Raw genomic sequence first — 18,101 nt, 5'->3', positions numbered from 1 at the left:
GGCAGCTCTGCACCCAAAAGGCAGCTCTGCACCCAAAAGGCAGCTCTGAACCCGCAAAGGGCAGCGCTGCTCCCACGAGGGTCAACTCGGCTCTTGCCAGGGCAGCTCTGCACCCAAAAGGCAGCTCTGAACCCGCAAAGGGCAGCGCTGCTCCCACGAGGGGCAACTCGGCTCTTGCCAGGGCAGCTCTGCACCCAAAAGGCAGCTCTGAACCCGCAAAGGGCAGCGCTGCACCCAGAGCTCTGCACCAGCCCTGCGGTCGAGCAGGGCCCTGCACCAAGCCCCCATTCCCGTCTCCAGCCCAAGGGCCATGGGCTCCTTCCTCCCCGGACCTGCTGGGATCAGCCCGCTCCCTCCCCGTTTGCTGCATCCATCCACATGCCCTGCTGTGGCCCCTCCGCACCGGGGTCCCCGCGAGCCGCAGCGCAGCTTCATCCCTGGCCGCGCTCACTGGCACCGCGGGGCTCCCACCACCACCGCCCAGGCACCGCCTGCTCTGAGGCCTGGCAAACTCCTTGCACCCCAGAGACCCCAGGGAGAGGGTGGCCCTGGTGGGGGGGGCCTGTTGCAGGGCCGACGCTGGCAGCAGCCGGCCCCCCGGCAGGGTCCCGCTCCGGTTCGCAGCCCAGGTGCGGCCTGGCACGGGCACCACTGCCGCCATGTCCCTCGGGGAGGCGCGGGAATCCGGCGCGTGACTCGCATGGCAAAATCCGCCGGCAGTTTCCTAGCAACAGGGCGTTCCCGCCGGTGTCCCCCGCCGGCACGGCTGCGGCGCAGGCGGACACATGGGGCCGTGGCCCCCCGCAGCCACCCCGCACGCCCGGCACGCGCCGAGCGGGGCGAGGACGGAGCCCTGGCCCAAACTGCAGCCGAAGCCTCGAAGCCGCCCGACCCGGGCGGAACCGGAACCTTTGCCTTTGTTGCCTCACCGGTTTCCGGGGCCTCCTGCCCAGCGGCTGCAGCGCGCCGGCTCCCTGCCCTCCCTCCTGCGCTCCCGGCCGGAGCAGCCCCCGGGAGCCCAGGCTGGACCCCAAAACAGCCCCCAACACGGCCGAGCCCCGGGGCAGCTCCGGGCGCCTCCGTCCGCCGCCGCGAGGCCGCTCCCGGCCGGCCGGCCAGGGCTGCGCTCTGCTCCGAGCCGCGGCACGGCACATCGCCCTCGTTCCACCTCTGTCCCTAAATGGGCAGAAATCTCCCTGCGTATTTAAGGTTTAAATCCCGAATTGCTGAAATCCGAGATTAAGGAGCTCTCCATGCGGCTCTGCGGCCCCAAAGCGCAGAAATCCGCTGTTTTAGCCAGGCGCCAGCCACCTCCGCACCTTAACGCTCTCCTGCCCGCAGAGACCGGCACCGGGCGCATCCCTGCCGTCCCGGCCGGCGCCGGCACCCGTGTCGCTGCCTCCGGGCAATCCCTGCAGCTGGCGGGCTGTTGCGCAATTAATTGTTTAGCTTGGCCCATCTGCAGCCCGGGATATTTGCACAGAAATATGAAACAAAACACGGCGATTCTGAGCTTCAATAATTGTCATGTATGAGAAAAAGGCAGCCGAGCTGCAGCCGAGCCGCCCGCCTCGCTCTGAGCTCCCCGTGGAAATCGCTGGTGGCCCTGAGCCGCCGGCCCCGAGGGGAGCACGTGCTCTGCACCAGCGAGGCCAAGCCTGGGAAACGGGCAGCGGGAAGCGGGTGTGCTGGGAACCCCTGGTGCTGACTGACGCTTTCCGAGCATTGCTCCGGGATTTCTGCCCCGGCCGGGAGCTACCGGAGTTGGCGGCTCTCGGCAGGGACGGCCGAGGCCAGCGCAGAGCTGCAGCGCTGCTTTGCACAGGGGTGAAACCCGGCTGCAGCGCGGGGTGGCCGCGGCCCCCCCATTCCCCCAGCCGTGGCTGCGCTAGCGCAACCGGGAAGCCGCTCCGGAAAAGGCTGCCCTGCCCCGAGCTGCAAACCTTCCTCCTCCGTCCCCGTTAGCCTCGTGGGTTTTGCAACCCTTGCGGGTTTGCTACGGTTTGGGGAAGGCCGGGGGGGCCTTGTCCCTGCAGGCGGCGGGGATTTCGGGGCAACGGCCTCCAGCGGCTCCTCCGGAGCTTGGGGACGCGCCGGGAGCCGAGGCGGTGGCTCCGCTTAGTGGCACCAGGGAGAAGGGCAGAGGGGACATGCCGGCCCCCGCGGTGCCCGGTGTCCCGCGCGGCGAGGGCCCCGGCACTGCTCAGGCGCAGGCAGGGTCGCAGCCGCGGCCCTGGGGGACGCTGGCCGGGTGGCCCCCGAGCAAGGGCCAGCGCAGGCAGCTCCGTGTCCCCGGCGGCCCGTGCTGCCCTCCGGAAAGGCCTTTCCCGGGCGCCAGGGCTGGCGCCGACAGCGTTCACGTGCAAAGAGCCTGATTCGGTTTCGCATCTAAAAACAGCAGTGCAAAAAATCCCCTGCTGCCGGTGCCAGAGCCGAGCGCTGGGAAAGGCTGTTTCCTCCCAGATTTGTTTGTGCAGGGAACTCTTGACCTGTTTTATAAGCTGAGCATTTAAAAACACTTGATATCCTCCTTCCCGCTCAGCCCACGCTGCGGAAATCCCCCTTCCTCCCCCCAAACTTTCCCTTCCTGCCCCCCCGGAGCGGGACATAAAAGCAATGCCGGGTCCGGCCCCGGGCGAGGAGCGTCCACCCGTGACGCCCCGCTTCTGGACGGAGGCAGTGCCGCCAGGCTCCCCACTGCAGCCATGGTGCTGGGCCCCGCTCCCACTCCCGTCCTCGCACTGCTGCTGCTGCTGGGCGCCACGGTGAGCGGTGAGTGCGCCCAGCGCCGCCGGGCAGGATGCGGCCCAGAACAGGGGGACGCAGCTGAGTGGGGACCGCAGCGCCCCAGGGGGTGACGGGCTCCTGGGGGGGGGTTGTGCCTGCAGCCCTGGTCTGGGGGGGCCTCAACGTGCAGCCCCTGCAGCGGCTCCTGCCTGCGCTCGCGGCCGCGGGGTGCAGAGGCAGCCCGGAGCGGGATCGGGGCGGCGCGGCCCCGCGGGCGGCTGGCGCTAAGGCTGCCTCTCCCGCCCGCCGCAGCTCAGCCCCGGGGCCGGATCCTGGGGGGCCGCGAGGCCGAGCCCCACCTGCGGCCCCACATGGCCTCGCTGCAGCTGGACGGGGAGCACGTCTGCGGCGGCTTCCTCATCGCCGAGCAGTGGGTGCTGAGCGCCGCACACTGCACCGAGGAGATGTGAGTGCCGGCGGGGCGGGACGGGACAGGATGGGACAGGACGGGACCCCCGACCCCAGCCCAAACCCGGGGCCGGTGCACCGGGGCCGTGCTCCGGCTCCCGCCGAGCCCCACGCCGCCGCCTCTCTTGCAGGGACGGCAAGCTCTTCCAGGTGCTGCTGGGCGCCCACTCGCTCACGGAGCCGGAGCCCCACAAGCGCCTGTACCGGGTGCGCGCCCAGATCCCCCACCCCGGCAGCAACGTCCACAACAACAAGGACGACCTCCTCCTGCTCCAGGTGGGCTCCAGCGCCCGCACGGCCCCACGGCTGCCTGCGAACCATCCCTCCACCCGCGGGAGCGCCTGCCCTCGGTGCCCTCCCGCCCCATCCCCGCTTCCCGGAGCTTTGGGCCGACTCCGGGCGTTTCCCTCTTCCCCGCGGTCCTTGCGGCTGCAGCTTTGCTCCGCCGCGTGTTAAAGGGCTCCTGGAAATGTCCCAGGGGCTGCGGGGGAAAAGCGAAGCCTTGAGCAGGGACAAGCCTGGAGCAAACCCGGTGCCAGGGCTGGGCGCTGACCCCTTCCCGGCGTCCCGGTGACCCCGTTTGCTTCCCGGGCAGCTGGAGGAGAAAGCGGAGCTGAACGCGCACGTCCAGGTGCTGCGGTTCCAGCGGGAGGACCGGGACGTGCCGGCCGACACGGTGTGCGAGGCGGCCGGCTGGGGCACCGTCAGCCACAGCGGGCGCCGGCCGGACAAGCTGCAGCAGGTGGAGCGGCCGGTGATCAGCCGCGACGCCTGCAACCACCGCACCCGCCACGACCACACCATCACCGAGAACATGATGTGCACCGACTCCCGCAAGAAGGACACCTGCAAGGTACCCGCCGCGCGCCCCGCTCCTGCTCCCGCTCCCGGCCCCTTCGGCACCGGCTCCCTGGGGGAAGCGAGCGGGAAGGAGGAGCGGCTGGCGGGGAGGGCGGTTGTGGGCTGGGAGAGGCAAGGAGGCGGATTTGGGGGCTGTGGCCCCAGGAAGCTCCTTGCCCTGCCCCGGCCGCGGGCTGGGAGCTGAGGCTGCTCCGGGGAAGCAGCTCACGTGAATTCGGGAGAAGGGAGCAGGCTGACCCGGCTGCCCTCGCTCCCGCAGGGAGACTCCGGCAGCCCCCTGGTCTGCAACGGGGTGGCCGAGGCGGTGGTCACGGCCGGCTCCCGGGTCTGCGGCAACTACAAGAAACCCGGCATCTACACCCGCATCGCCCCGTACGCCGCCTGGATCGACGGCGTCATGGCCTCCGTGTCCGGGGAGGGAGCCGCCCGCTGAGCTGCCCCCGCCGGGCCCGGGGACGGCACCCGGCCCCGCACCGCGGCTCGCCACTGCCGGCAGGGCCAGCCGCGCCGCTGCGCCCCGACCCGCTCCGCTCCCCCGGCAGCCCTGCAGCTGCCGGCCCCGGAGACGGGCAACGAGCCAGGGGGCCGGGGAAGCGCCGGGAGGGAGCGGGGCCCGGGGAGGGTGGTGGGTCAGGACCTGCGTGGGCGCGAGCCGCAGGCTTTGCTGCATGTGCCCCTACCGCCGACTGCGCCTCTGCAATAAAGTGACGACGATTCCTGCAGGCAGAGCTGCTGCGGGGAAGGGGATGGGGCCGAGCAGGGCGCGGGGTGGCACGGCAGGATCGCACCTTCCTCCCGCAGCACCGGCTGCATTTCCCTCCTGCCGGCGGAGCAGGTCCAGTCCAGCCCCCCGGCCGTCCCCTGCGCTGGGGGCTCACGCGAGTCCTCGGCACCGGCCAAGGCTCGAGCACGTGGCTGGCTGCAGCTCTCAGCCCTGGCAGGAGCGGAGACCCCTTCCCGCGCCACGCTCAGCCCCCCGCGCTCCCCCCCTTGCAGCAGCCCCGACCCACGGCAAACCCACCCCTGCGAGCGCTCGCCTGCCACCGAGCCTGGGACACCACACGGGGGCTGGAGCCCAGTGCCCCACTTGCGTTGCCCCATCCCTGCACGCATCCTTTGCGGCCACCTCTGGGCATCGCCAGGGTCTGCCCGCACCCCCAGCCCCTGCAAAAATGTCTGGGTGAGCGCATCCCCCCAACCCAGGGCCCCCAGGAGCAGGGGGAGGAAGGGGTTTGATCCCGCCGGCTCCTGCAGAGCAGCCCCCCCTCGAGAGGGTGCACGGACCCTGTCCAGCCCCCGTGCCCCCCGCTTGGGCCTGTCCCGCACCCCCTTCGCCCTCCCCGCCGGCGCCAGTGGGTGCCTGCGGCTGCAGGAGCGCAGAGGACATCCCGCAGCGCGGCCACGGGGCCATCGGGCCCAGAGCTGAGACCTCCCCCCGGTTCGTTAAAACGGAATCTGCCAGTTGCTGATAAGCCCCGAGAAGCATCAATCGAGTTTGTACTGAAGCAAATAAGCACAACTATCCACGGCCGCCGCTTCAGCCAGCCGCCCGGATGGAGGCTTTCTTTGCAGCTGCCCGCAGCTGCCACCGGTCGCGGCTCCTCGCCAAGGCGCTTTTGTGGCTCATGCACGCAGGGCAGGCTCTGCCCGCTCTCCCCAGCCGGTGCTCGTTGCCACTTCACCGCCAACCCTTTTGCTCTTGCCCCCAACAGCCCTGAGCAGCAGCTCCAACGGGCTGCCGAGCACCCGGAGAAAGTCCCTGCACGGGCCCTGGGGAGGGAGGGACGTCCCACGCGTCTGCTCCCCAGGCCGGAGCCTCGGGGAGCTGCCTCCTTCCAGGAACATGGTGCCCGGTCCTCATCGGCCGTCCCGCCTCACTCGCCGGATGCGGGAAACCCCTCCTGCAGCCAGAGAGGGTCTTTGCACAGGGGCCTTTGCCTGGTGCCCGATCCCAGCGGTCCTCAGTAGCCTCAGAGCAAGAGGCTGCTCCGGCATCCGCCTCCCCCTGCAGCCGGACAGCCCAGCCGTGAGCAGGCCTGCAGCATTGGGGCCAGGGAGCAACGCTGCTCAGGGCAGGCCCTTCGCCCTCCTGCGTGCAAGCGGCGCGGCGGCTGCAAGCTTTGTCCCTCGCTAGACACCAACCTGCCCGCACGCGGCGGCTGGCTGACGCAAGGTGGAGCCCTCAGTGCTCCTTTTACAGCCCTGCCTGCCAGAAACAAGCTCCAGCTCCAGGAGCAGCTTTTCTGATCAGATCCGGGCACGACCTTGGTTCTTGCCCAAAGGCACACACGTATCCCCAGCACTAGCGCAGAGCCCAGTTTCTCAGGGGAGCAATCTCCAACGTCCTGCATGCAGCAGGCAGATCGGTGAAGCAGGAGGAACCAGCATCCCCACTCTGGGAGCCGGGGAGTCTGCTAAGGAGAGATGATGACCAGAGGACAAGGACTGTTTTGTTCAGATCACTTGTTTATAGGAACAGGTACAATCAGAAGGCCCTGTACTAGGTAGAAAGGAGGAGAAAACAAGTATAGTATCACCAAGGACTTTAAAAACCCACCTTCCGTTCCTTGCTCTGTGTACGCAGCCTCGCTGGAGCTCATCCACCTACGGCGAACAGCCAGCACCAGAGCTGGGTCAGACCTCAGGGAGCTGCTCCCAACCGCAGGGCTCCAACATGGCAGGACAGTGAGCAGAGTGGGGAAAGGAGCATTTTCTTGCAGAGCAACTGCTCAGTCTTACCTCAGTGCAAATAATGAGTAGCAGCAATCAAACATTAAATAACCCCCAAACCTGCTCTCTGAGAGAAAGGAGATTAACAAGGACCCAGATTGATTACAGTTTTACTTAAAGGGGTAAGAGTTTTAACAAGAAGTTCCAGTTTCCTAATTAGCCATTTTCCTTAATTACCCTTAGAATGGCAACGCAGAGACCTGCTCCACACAGCAAAACATTAAATGGAAGAGTTGAGAGAAACAAGCTCTTTGCCATCAGTGCAATTTTTCACTGATAAATGAAAACTCATTCCCCGATGGAAAAAGTATATATATAAATGGGCTTGTTCTTTCCTTTAAATGGTCTCTGGGGAGATGTGGAATTTACCTGGCTGGCTAGGAATTTGGCAAGCCACAGATCAGCTCGAAGCATCTTCACTGTGCTTTGCCAAAGGGCACAGCTCTCTCGGTCTGATTTTGAAAAGAGATGAAATTAACAGGGCTTTCCTGCTTCTCTTGTTCATGCAACAACAGTCCTGGACATACAGTGTACAACCAAAGTCATATGAGAAAGACTTCTGAAGCTTTTCTGAGAACAAACCAAACATTCTGAACATTCTGTACAAAATCAAGGGAACTTTTATTTACAAAATAGCTGCTGTTTCAGTGAGAGACAGCGAAACGGATGGGTTTGCTCCAGGGCAGCAGGCTCTTGTTCCTCCAGACTGGGAGGAAATTGTTCTATTAATTAGAACATAGATAAACTATGCTGGTGAAGTCTCCCATCACAGGAGCAAGTTCACTTGTAAGGATGGAGAAGTATAGGGAAACAGAAACAAACCAGCCCATCCCACATTTCCCAAGCAGCCTGGTAACAAAGGATGAACATAAGGTACTATGTGTTTGTTCCCCTTTCACTGGAGATTTTGTCCGTTTACCCCCAACTATCAGCCATCTACTGCTCTCTACCCATGCAAGGACTTACTCCAGGGTGTAGCCTTTCTGTGTGCACAGCCAAGAGACACAGAGAGGCGGTAGGTTTCTCACCTCTCAGGCCCTTGACTCCCAGTTGACTTTGCCTTGGACAGTAACAGAGAAACCTCTCAGATTCCTTTCTAGCTCTTCCCTGTACAAAGATTCTTCTTCCCTCCCCTCCTTTTTTTATGGCACAAAGGGGTGAAGCAGAAAAATCAATGTAAGAAAAACAACAGCACTGCTAGTCAACTGCTTGGCGCTGCCTCACAGGCAGCATCAGCACAATGCTTTCAGAGAGCACAGGAAAAGTGCTGCCGTTCTTTTGTCCCAAACACCTCCAAAGAAGGCAGCTCCGAGCAGCTCTTCCACTTGGCGCCCATTGTTCCCTTTTTGCCCCACAAAAGGCAATCTCATGAATAGCTGAGGGGCATCCTCCTCCACAAGCCCCCGCACAAGCAGTTTTTGATCCAGCGCTGCTCCCACTGTTTCACGGCAGTGATTTTGTTTGGTGATTTCAGCATGGTAACGCAACCACACCTGAAAAGAAACACACACACACACAAAGGGGTGCAGTCAGGCATAGGAAACAGAGAAGCCTAGGAAAAAAGCCAACATTGCTGGGGCTCCTGTATGGATCACACAGGGAGCAAGGAATCAGAGGAGAAAAACAGCTTTTGCCCTTCGCAGGTGATGTTTGTGAGCGCTAAAAACCAGCTGAGACCATGTGAGCAATTATCTTAAATGAAGAGAGGTTATCTTGGAGCAGAAGACTGTCTTGAAGACAACAGCCCCCAGCTGCTATTTATACATAAAACAGCAGACACTCATCTTGTAAAAATGATCTACTACAGAGACTTTCTATTAAAACCAATAATTAAAGCTAATTCAATCATATGATTAGATAGATGTTTGCTCCCTGCACCATCATTTCAAAATCCAGACTCTTCTGTGAAGGGTGGATGAAGAAGACAGAAAAAAAGGACCTGAACTGCAAATCTAGTTTGAAAAATGACCCCCAAACGGCACCATGGAGTCTGTGTTTATTTCCTCTTACCACCTCCTCTCCAAGAACACAGGTAGCTTTTTTTAAATACCAGACCTGCAAATCAAGCTGGGGATCTCTCATTACCAATAAAGATTTCTACAGGCCAAATTCTGTCCTCCATTTACCTATGTAACCTGACTGTTCTCATATTTTTCTGTTAAAGCAATGTCATATTTATTCCATGATGCAAAATTCAGCCCCTAGATGCAATATAGTTCAGTCACTGACAATGAAGAATCTAGCTAATTCTCACAGAGCTGGGGTTACTTTGCAGGACAAAGCAACAAGATTTTTAATGCAACAGCCATGCTGCAATGATAGGAACAGCTATCTTGAGTCAGGGATGCTGCTCTTCCAGAAGCCTTTTAAGAATCTTGGTCGTCCAGATTAGAAGAGCCTTATACATAACCACAACTGCTTCCTCCAGTGCAATACCTAGTGCCATAAACTAAAAGCCTTACTATAGAAGAAGCATTTCCTCCTGCAGACATAGTTAACACGAAATGTTATTGAGCTATGTTAGGGTGGTAAACAGAGACTGAAAGATCTTTTAAATGAAAGAAAGAACAGTATGAGTTTCTGCCAAGACTTTCTCTGCATCGAAGGGACTATATGTTTGCATTGCTTACCTGGTACACGACTTGCACTCTTCTGTTGGGTATGCTCCTAAGTGAAGCCGTCTCAGGTGATCAATCTTGGGCTGTCCAGGTGCCCTGGACAGGAAGAAGAATGGTAACTTTTCTAGAACGCCATTTCTAAAAGCTGTTTCCAGGACAGCCTTTTCCAAAGAATATCTGAGATTCCATCCATCAAAACCCAGATGGAATCCCAGAAAGCAGATCCCTTGCACCAATGCCAGGAGTGAATCACTCGCAAAGAATCACTCCCTCCTTGCCCCCAGCAAAGGCTGGAACCAAAGCCTTGGAGTTCCACTATTCTGCACTCCTGCAACCCCTTTTGCTAGTACTATAGGAATTCCCAGAAAGGGCTTCCAAAACCAGGTCCAGGTAAACCCCAGCCTGTCAACGCTCTCTTAGTTTCAGCCCGACGCAGAGCATTTTCCTGGTTTCCTGCTGAAACCAAGCATTGCAGTGCTGTCTAAAGTGCCTGCACCAGCAGCTGCATTTCAACAGGATGACCCACACTTTTACTACACAGTGTGTAAAGTGTCATGGGATTTAAGGATATGGTGAAATTAATCTAAATACAAGCTAGCATTTTTTGTTTTGTCAAGTACAGAGAACAAAATTCCCTCAGGTCGCATATGCAAATGGATAAGCCAAAGAATGCAGGCGTCCCAAACCCATTGATCTCTCAGAGCTGGAAAGAGATCCCAGGTGCCCTGCTACCCTCTCTGTACCTTACAAAGGCATCAAACTGGGAAGAGACAGTGTGACCAACAAGCCCAGGAGCTTTTCCAAACTGCAGCCGGACGAGCTGTTTGTTCTGCAGCTTGCTGATAATGCCATCATTGATGGGCAACCAATCGATATTGGGAATGAGCAACTGGCTGGGCAGGAGGCAACATTCATCTATCAGGGTATCATCTGGCTCCGTCATGTGATTTTCCTCACGACCTGCATGGAAGATGAAGCAGAGAGAGCGCCAGCTCTAACATTTCTCATTTAAAGATTGAGAGAAGCTGCTACGTGCAGTTTCCTCCTCCATCCGCCAACACAGCACAGAAAACAATAAACTTGGCAGCTATACTTGCCCTTTATAAATGCTACAGACCCACTCAAAAGTTACTCCCCCCAATTATTCCTTTCATGCACAATCCACATCAAGGAAGGATCCTTTTGTTCAAGGAAACTGGTAAACCCTTACAGCACAGCCAGAGTTTAGTTAGAAGCCTGAAGAGGAGGGACATGCTGTCCTGGGTGTCAGAAGTTGCTGTGTAGACAGGGAGGCAGCTTGGCTTCAACAGTCCCCAAATACGGATCACCACCATAAGCTCTCTGAACATGCCCAAGGATGCTCCGTCTCGCAGAAAGCTGTGTCCCGGACGCACAGGGGAGCCCTGCAGAGGGCAAAGAATAGCTGTGACGAGGACTTACAGCCCTCCTGAACCACTCTTCCCTTTCCAGACAACTTAGGAGATGCACCCAAACCCAAGGAGAGTTTTTTTCAAGCAGTACACAATTTGTGGAGCTCGCTGCCAGAGGATGCTGTGGAGGTTAGACACAAAGGTTCATAAAGGGTTTAAACAAGTCAGGTAGCTACTAAGCCCAACGGCCTAAATGCAGCTTCCAGTCCCTGCATCACTGACTACCAGAAGCTGGACGGGCATGGAAAGGATTGTTTTATAGTTCAGCTATTTCTTACACCCTTTTCTCAAGTTGCTTGACAGCAACACCAGAGTTGTGCACGACTTGGCTAAAGCCACCCAAACAAATACACAAAGACTTTTTTTGCTCCTCCCTGACAGTTCTCGGGAGCGCAGGCTCTCACCTGGTTAGGAAGGCTGGCCAGCAGATAAAGCACAAAATCTCCCACCCACTGGATGAGCTGCTGCAGGGATTGCAGCGTGGTCATCTCCAGGACAAACTCTTCTGTCTTCAAGTTAATCATCACTTTGTCAATGTCTGAAACAGAAGCAAGACATCTCCTGGCTCAGGGAGAAGATGGATCCAAATTTCACTCCCTACCCCCACGATGTAAAGAGAGTTCACCTTCCCTTTGTTCAAACTCAGGGAGTTACTATGAGCCTGTAACACTTTACATCTAACCTAAAGGGGGAACAACCTGAATCAAAACACTCAGAACACAGTGCCAGATGTTACGAGCAATCACTACCTATATCTGTGATCTTGGAGCAGATCTCAGTGAGTCGGTCCCCAGGACTCTTGTCTGGGGTGTTCAGGAAATGTGGGCGTAGCAGTGATTTCAAGGTGCAGCTGATGGCAATCAGGAACAGCTTTGCATGGTAATCACACACACGAGCTATTGTGCTGGAGGACAGCTTGCAAAGAGATGCCTTCATGGCAACAATGCGCGTGGAGAGGACCTGATTGACAGAGAGGCACCAGGAAAAAAACAGAGGTAAAGGTAGAATTAGAATGTGCTTATTAAAACAAGATGCTTTTCTTCTTTACTCTTCACTCTTGCTACATGAATGACAGAAATAGTGAATACTGCTCTGTGCGTGTACAAACAGTGCCACAGTTCCCAGTACACTGAGAGAATCTCTGCCAGCAACACGCTTTACCGTCTCACCAGAAATTTCCAACAGGTACAGTCCTGTTAACGTTCCTGAAAGCAAACACTGCTTAAACAGATGTTCTTCACACCTAAATTCATGCTCAAGCAGAACATTCAGAGAGGCAGAATAGCCTAGCAGTTAAAGCTCTCTGTCTTTTGAGCTCTAGCAATTCCTGCTCCCTCTTCCCAATCTCTGAGGCCCCTCTGCAAAGGGAACTTCCACTGCCGCTCACCTGCTGCAGGGCCGCATTCTGGCGCATATACTCCTCATGCAGCTTCTCCACCAGGTTCTGAACCATATTGGGTTGGACATGGAGCAGGATGTCCCACCAGTCATAGCCAGTCACCATGCAATACTCCAACAGGAACAGCAAGTGTCGGAGGGACATGTTCATGTCCAGCACATGGCCCATGGAGGGGGAGATACGAAGCATACTCAGCTGAAGGGAGGAGGCAAAAGAAAACCCACATCAAGAACAGGCTACGGGAACTGGTTTGAAACCATTCCACAAAAGCTACTGTACAATACAGGGCCAATTGCAACTCATTGCTGACCTGAAGACACACTTCCCCGCAATAATGGGATACATCCCTTCTCATTTAACATGGGATCATACAGCTGGAATTAACATTCCCAGAAAGTTTCTGAATGATCCATCACTACTTAGAAAAAGAGAGAGCGCCAGGGATGACAACTACCACACACCCCACATAACAAAGCACAACACCTTCCCATGACTATCGATGCCAGCCAAGGCCAGAGACGTCCACGAGAGCTGCATGGCTTTGAAATGAACCAGTGGACCAGCGGTTCGCTGCCTTTTGATGGTCTGTTCGTCCACTGGGCGCTGGGAGGAAGAGCCATAGAACACTGCCATCATTTGCAAGGACAGGCGATGAACAATGTGGACACTGCCATCGTGAAAAGCCAAAGCCAGACCTGGGGACAGAAGACAGTGGAAGCTGAGGAAGCAACTCCCAGTATAACCCAGTCCTCACCCAGAGAAACAGCCACTGAAAACTCATGTGGCTACCTTGCAGAGCACCCAAAAGGCTCTGGGCTCTCAGGCACATTTGTACCTATAGGCCATGCCAGCATTTCACAGAGGCACATCTCTTTCCATGTAAATGAAATGGGATGAATAGGAGAATATTATGTCTTTGAAAGCTTTCATATCAGTATTTCACATGGGTTGTTTGAAACCCTTACTTCAGCTACAGCTCAGGAAACGGAGAAGGCAAAGTTTCAGGCAGAAGCTACATATTTAGGAGAAAGACAATAAGGACTCCTCACCCAATCCAGGGAAGAATTTGGTGTCATTGGCTACTTTCAGATCAGTATTCGTTAGCGAGATTGGCAACTTCGGCAGAGCCACGGCTGAAACACGATCCAAATCATTGGTGGCAGAAAGAATTCGCCATTTCAGTATCATGGGTTGTTTGTCTCCAACTTTGGAGAAAAAAAACAAAATAAATGAGACATCTTTTTCCAAAAGGATCAGAAAATGCCACCCCTCCCACCCCTTGATTTCTGCCCACACTCCTTAAATAAGTGGGCTTACAAATCAAACATCAACTATACTTCGTTCTATCAGGCTATTTCCCTCATTTTTTCTAATCTCATTAATTGTACAACAATGACTTCTTCTACTAAATCTGTTTTGATGGAGGACTCTGCTGGTACTGATTAACAAATCCTTACGTATAATAATCCTGTACATTTCACTGGAGTAAACCACATAAACCAGGATCTCTGACATCAGGTAGAACAGATGTGCACACTGGACAGCTCGATTAAACTATTTGCTTGCTGCACAAATGTTTTTTATTTAGAAGACTGAGATCACTGTTCTCAGCAGGAAAAGCGGTTGCACAGCATAACACAGAAAATGTCTTTTATTGAGTGAAAGTAACAATTAAACCACTTCCTTGAGAGCAGCAATTTGTTGCCTAAGATGTAGACAAATAGATGAAACAGAGCATGGGACTGAGAACAGATAAATATGTGATTGTGGATTATCCCACATGTGTGATGATGGATTTAAGAACCTGTCCTGCATTTTCACTTAGACCACGCTCCTATTTTTAAGAATATCAGGTGCAGAAACTCACCCACAGGAGAGATTTGCTGAAATATATTATTGACTGGCAAGCCCTCTTTCCGAAGAGACCAGCACTCCACGATGCTGCTGTTTTGGTTGGAAGCACAAAGCAATACCTTCAAAAGAGAAACCTATACTGTAACTGTCTGCACAAAATTTAAAACAGGAAAAGGCAGTATCCAGCAGCATTTTTCCCCACCCTGTCTTGAGGCTCTTTCTCTTGATTAATTTATACTCCACCAGTGAAAAGCAGAGGATTGTGTCTGCAATACATAATGGTGAAGCCTCTAATTCCAGTGAGATAGAAAGCAGAGGCAGAACTCCAAAATGTGGTATCACAGCCTGTACCCCTTCAAATCACAAATGCTCTCATCCCTCTGCAACTAGGAATGCAAAAGGCATCGCAGGACATGATCCGTTTATCTCCAGAGCTGGGTGTGGAAGCCAAAGGTGGAGCAAATAGCTACTTCCTTTGCTATTTTTTTTTTAAATCCTACTTGCTTAACAGCAGATGCTCACCTGCTCCGACATGTCCCGAGCAAGGAATTTCAGGTGAGTGATTGCTGGATATTTGTCCTTGCGGGCAGGGTCCGTGGTGCAGCGCATGAAGAGGGATGGCAGGATTTCAGTGTCTATTTTGCATTTCTCATTCACCACGCTGACGCAGACTTTGTAGAACTGGACAGGGGAAGTGCTGCTGCCATCTGACGTGGCCACCACAATGTTCCCACCGCCAGTGAAGGCAACATCTGCCAAGGCAACACGACAACGGAGACGGCACAGGCTCTCTGTGGATGTCAGCACCTGCCCATTGGGCTTGAGGAGAGAGACTGTCACCAGACCACTGATGGTCACAGCAATCCAGCCCTCCATGGGCTTCCCGCCAAACAGAGTCAGAGATGGAGAGAATTTGACCCTGGAAAACTTCTCACCGAAGTTTGATGCTCCAGACTGTGAAAGAAGAAAAACAACACAAGGACGTTTGTATCTGATATCTGCAATGTACCTACAACTGCACAGCTCTCCTCTAAGTCACTGCAGCATGGTCTGGAGAGCTGAACAGAGACTGAAATCAAGGCATCGAGTTCATACGTCCAGCTTTGTGCCGTGATCTTGCAGAAGCCCCTTTCTCCCTGGGTCAGAGCAGTTCTGGTTTTACAGGCAGCAGCAGGAACATACCGACCCCTCAGCAAAGCTCTCACAGCATCTCAGAGAGCTTCTACCTCATATGTGCAGACTGAGCCTGGAAGAGCCAATGCCCCCTCTCCCTTCTGTGGCCAATTCCTGCTCTGACACCAACCCATTGCACAACCTCTTAAGCTTCTGTGCCTCAGGTTCCCCAGGACTACGGAGAGGGAAACATTTCTCTCATTGGAACATTGCAAAAGTAAACATTTTTAGAAAAACATAAGTAGGTAGCTTCTACTTGGCAGACTTTCTGTTTTGTGAGTCTGATAGAATTAGACATGTTTCTAAACAAGCAGCTTATCTATGTACACATATGGCTCCCATTACCAAATCCCTGGATCAAACCTCATGACCTTGAACACATTTCTTCTGCAATATTGCTAGTAGGCAAAGAAATGCTTTTTATCTCCATTTTACAGCCAAGGAAATTGAAGCAGACAGACAAAGAAGACATATTTAAAGCACCAAGAAAAACAAGGCATTTAATTCCTGTTGAAACTCAGCAGGAACTAGGAATCTGATTTTCCTTTTCTGACTTAAAAAATTCCCCTGCTTGACCTGCCCAAGATCATAGAGAAAACCCATGGTGGAGCAGGGTCATAAACAAAGGTTTCCCAAGTTCTCTGCTAATGACCTGAGCCAGCCTTCCTCACTGGATCCCCATGCAGAGCTGGGACAAACCTTTTCCACGTGCAGAGCCAGCTTCACACCATTGTGTAGCCAGGATAGGGCCACAACAGGGTCTCCTTCCACCATGCTGCCCACAGTGTTCTCCCAGCTGTTGGCCAAGTGATCAGTCATGCTCCAGCACTTAATGTGTCCATCTGCATCTGCCGAGAGGAGCCTGGAGCCTACAATAAAAGAGCCTCATAAGAACCAGTGGGTACAGCAAAAAAAGTCATTAGGAACCAAGAAATCAAAACATCGCAGTGCAGATCTACTGGAGCCAAACAATTCATGGCTATGAAGTGATGGGCACAGTACAACTCCTAACGGTGTATGCAGTCAAAAGAGAAAGACCCACAAACTCCCTCTCTATAAGCTATCACACACCGTCATTTTACGAGCTGCATGCGCATGAAGAAAGGGTGGGACAAAAGAATAACGAGAAAGGATCCAAGCTTACCTGACTGATCCCATTCCAAACAAGTGATGATTTCAGCATGGCCAGAGTTAACAGAATAGACATCCCATGGATGCTCTGTGTCAATGATGTGGACCATGTGGGTGAGATCTGTGTGAAAAGAGAAATCAGTCACTGTCCCTCACTGCTAACTCCATAGACCCTGAGCTGCTGCAGGGGAAGCCATAAACTATTTTCTGTCAAACAGTTCTGGGAAGGACAGCAGCTGTGCTTGGTAGCTCAGGTGAGATAACAGGTACCAGTGCAGAACTTGCCCTGGTTCAGCAGTCTGAGAACCACTCACTAGTAAATGAAACACCTATTAAATGTGAGGAACGTAAGGAAAAGAGAGAACGTAAGTTTCCTGTGTTGCTTCCTACAGATGAAAGATTTTAAGGTCGGAACAGAGCACGAGCCACATGGTCCACTGGTTCCCAATAGGGGGGTGTTCATAAATGTGCTGCGAGTTTCCACAAGAAGTTACTGAGCAACCTTTCACAAGCACGCTGTACCTTTTTCCTCCTCATTCTTGAGGTCTGTGGTGAAAGCAATCAGGTTCCTGCAGGACCAAGCGCACACCAAGGGGATGGAAGGGCAGTGGTTGCTTTTTGGCCTTTTCTCCCACTCACAGACATATGCCAAATCCATTGCGCCTCCGGCAACCCCCCGAGGCCCCGCTGGCCCATGGGACGCAGACACACAGCTTTTGGTGCCTACAGAGAAGAATAAGGAACCGTCCGGATGCAAAAAACAGCCAGTTCTACAAGTCACAAACACAGGCCCAGTTAAACCGGCTCCCCCAGCGACATCTGCCCGGCCCCAACAGCACCTCATCCACAGGGGCCAGGCTGCCCCCCACCTCCCCCCGCAGCTGGGTGGGGAGCGAAAGGGCACGAGCCCCCCCCCGGCAGGGGTAAAGGGGAATTGTCTGCTGGGGGAGGGGGGGAACTGCCCCCCACAGAGGGATGGGGAGAGAGGGATTGCACCCAAGGGAGGACACCCAACCCTCACACAGGGTGAGGAGGGGAATCACCCCCCCGGGGGGGGCACCCAGCCCCTCTGTGGGGGTGAAGGAGAGGGAACTGCCCCCGGCGTGGCTGCTGCCCCCCATAGGGGGGTGAGGGAGGGGGATTTGTCCCTCTCCGGGACGGTCGCTACCTCCAATGGGGGGAGGATTTTCCCCCCCCCCCCAAGGGCGAGGGAAGGAAATTTGCGCCCCCCCCAGTGGTAAGGGAGGGGGAAGGGCCCCCCAGGGCGGTCGTTCCCCCCCCCCAAGGAGGGTAAGGGAGGAGGAACCGCCCTCCCCGGGGGTGAGGGAGGGGTACGCGCCTCCGGGGGCGGTTGCTGCCCCCCTGGGGGGGGAGGGAGGGGAAACTGCCCCGGGGGGGGGGGGCGGCAGGAGCGGCCCCACTCACCGGCCGCGGCCCCGCACCGCCTCCCGCCGCGCCGGAAGGACCCCGGCCGCCTCGCCCCGCCCCTCAGGGTGGCCCTGCTGTGCGCCTGTGCAGAGCCGGCCTGCCCTGCGCCGCGCGGGCGCTCAGGCGATGCCGCGGACAGCCCGGGCCGGAGGCCCCCTCGTCGCTGGAGGGGGAGAGGGGCGGGACAGTCACTTAATTTGCATATAAACCTACCCAGAAACCATCAGCCCTCCGAGAGGACGTGTAACCTATGAAGTAGGAAGATTTGGGCGAAACCAAAGT

General features: G+C 55.9%; 2 protein-coding genes across 4 annotated transcripts; one reads left to right on the top strand and one right to left on the bottom strand.

Moving 5' to 3' along the window:
- Nucleotides 1–2,692: 2,692 nt before the first annotated feature.
- On the top strand, nt 2,693–4,770 carry CFD (complement factor D). Its single transcript, XM_026064825.1, has 5 exons — nt 2,693–2,772; nt 3,040–3,193; nt 3,327–3,471; nt 3,791–4,048; nt 4,316–4,770. The coding sequence occupies exons 1-5, from the start codon at nt 2,706–2,708 to the stop codon at nt 4,487–4,489; spliced, it is 798 nt and encodes a 265-aa protein (XP_025920610.1). The 5' UTR covers nt 2,693–2,705; the 3' UTR covers nt 4,490–4,770.
- Nucleotides 4,771–7,383: 2,613 nt separating this feature from the next.
- MED16 (mediator complex subunit 16) lies at nt 7,384–17,858 on the bottom strand. 3 transcript variants are annotated; one of them, XM_026064828.1, is made up of 15 exons: nt 17,817–17,858; nt 16,914–17,114; nt 16,405–16,512; nt 15,960–16,129; nt 14,610–15,041; nt 14,101–14,206; nt 13,283–13,438; nt 12,717–12,928; nt 12,222–12,428; nt 11,584–11,794; nt 11,239–11,372; nt 10,615–10,807; nt 10,148–10,364; nt 9,417–9,500; nt 7,384–8,279 (listed from the first exon to the last, which is right to left on the bottom strand). In XM_026064828.1, the coding sequence occupies exons 2-15, from the start codon at nt 17,047–17,049 to the stop codon at nt 8,153–8,155; spliced, it is 2,493 nt and encodes an 830-aa protein (XP_025920613.1). In that variant the 5' UTR covers nt 17,050–17,114; nt 17,817–17,858; the 3' UTR covers nt 7,384–8,152. The 3 variants fall into 3 exon arrangements, with proteins under 3 accessions (XP_025920613.1, XP_025920612.1, XP_025920615.1); XM_026064827.1 differs by lacking the exon at nt 17,817–17,858 and having other exon boundaries at nt 16,914–17,486; XM_026064830.1 differs by lacking the exons at nt 15,960–16,129; nt 16,405–16,512; nt 16,914–17,114; nt 17,817–17,858 and adding an exon at nt 15,314–15,423.
- Nucleotides 17,859–18,101: the final 243 nt, after the last annotated feature.

The sequence above is a fragment of the Apteryx rowi genome, unplaced genomic scaffold (assembly GCF_003343035.1).
Source record: "Apteryx rowi isolate R43461 unplaced genomic scaffold, aptRow1 scaffold_220, whole genome shotgun sequence".
NCBI lineage: Eukaryota > Metazoa > Chordata > Aves > Apterygiformes > Apterygidae > Apteryx > Apteryx rowi.
Note: the sequence above shows the minus strand (reverse complement) of the source record. Positions and strands in the feature narration are given on the sequence as shown.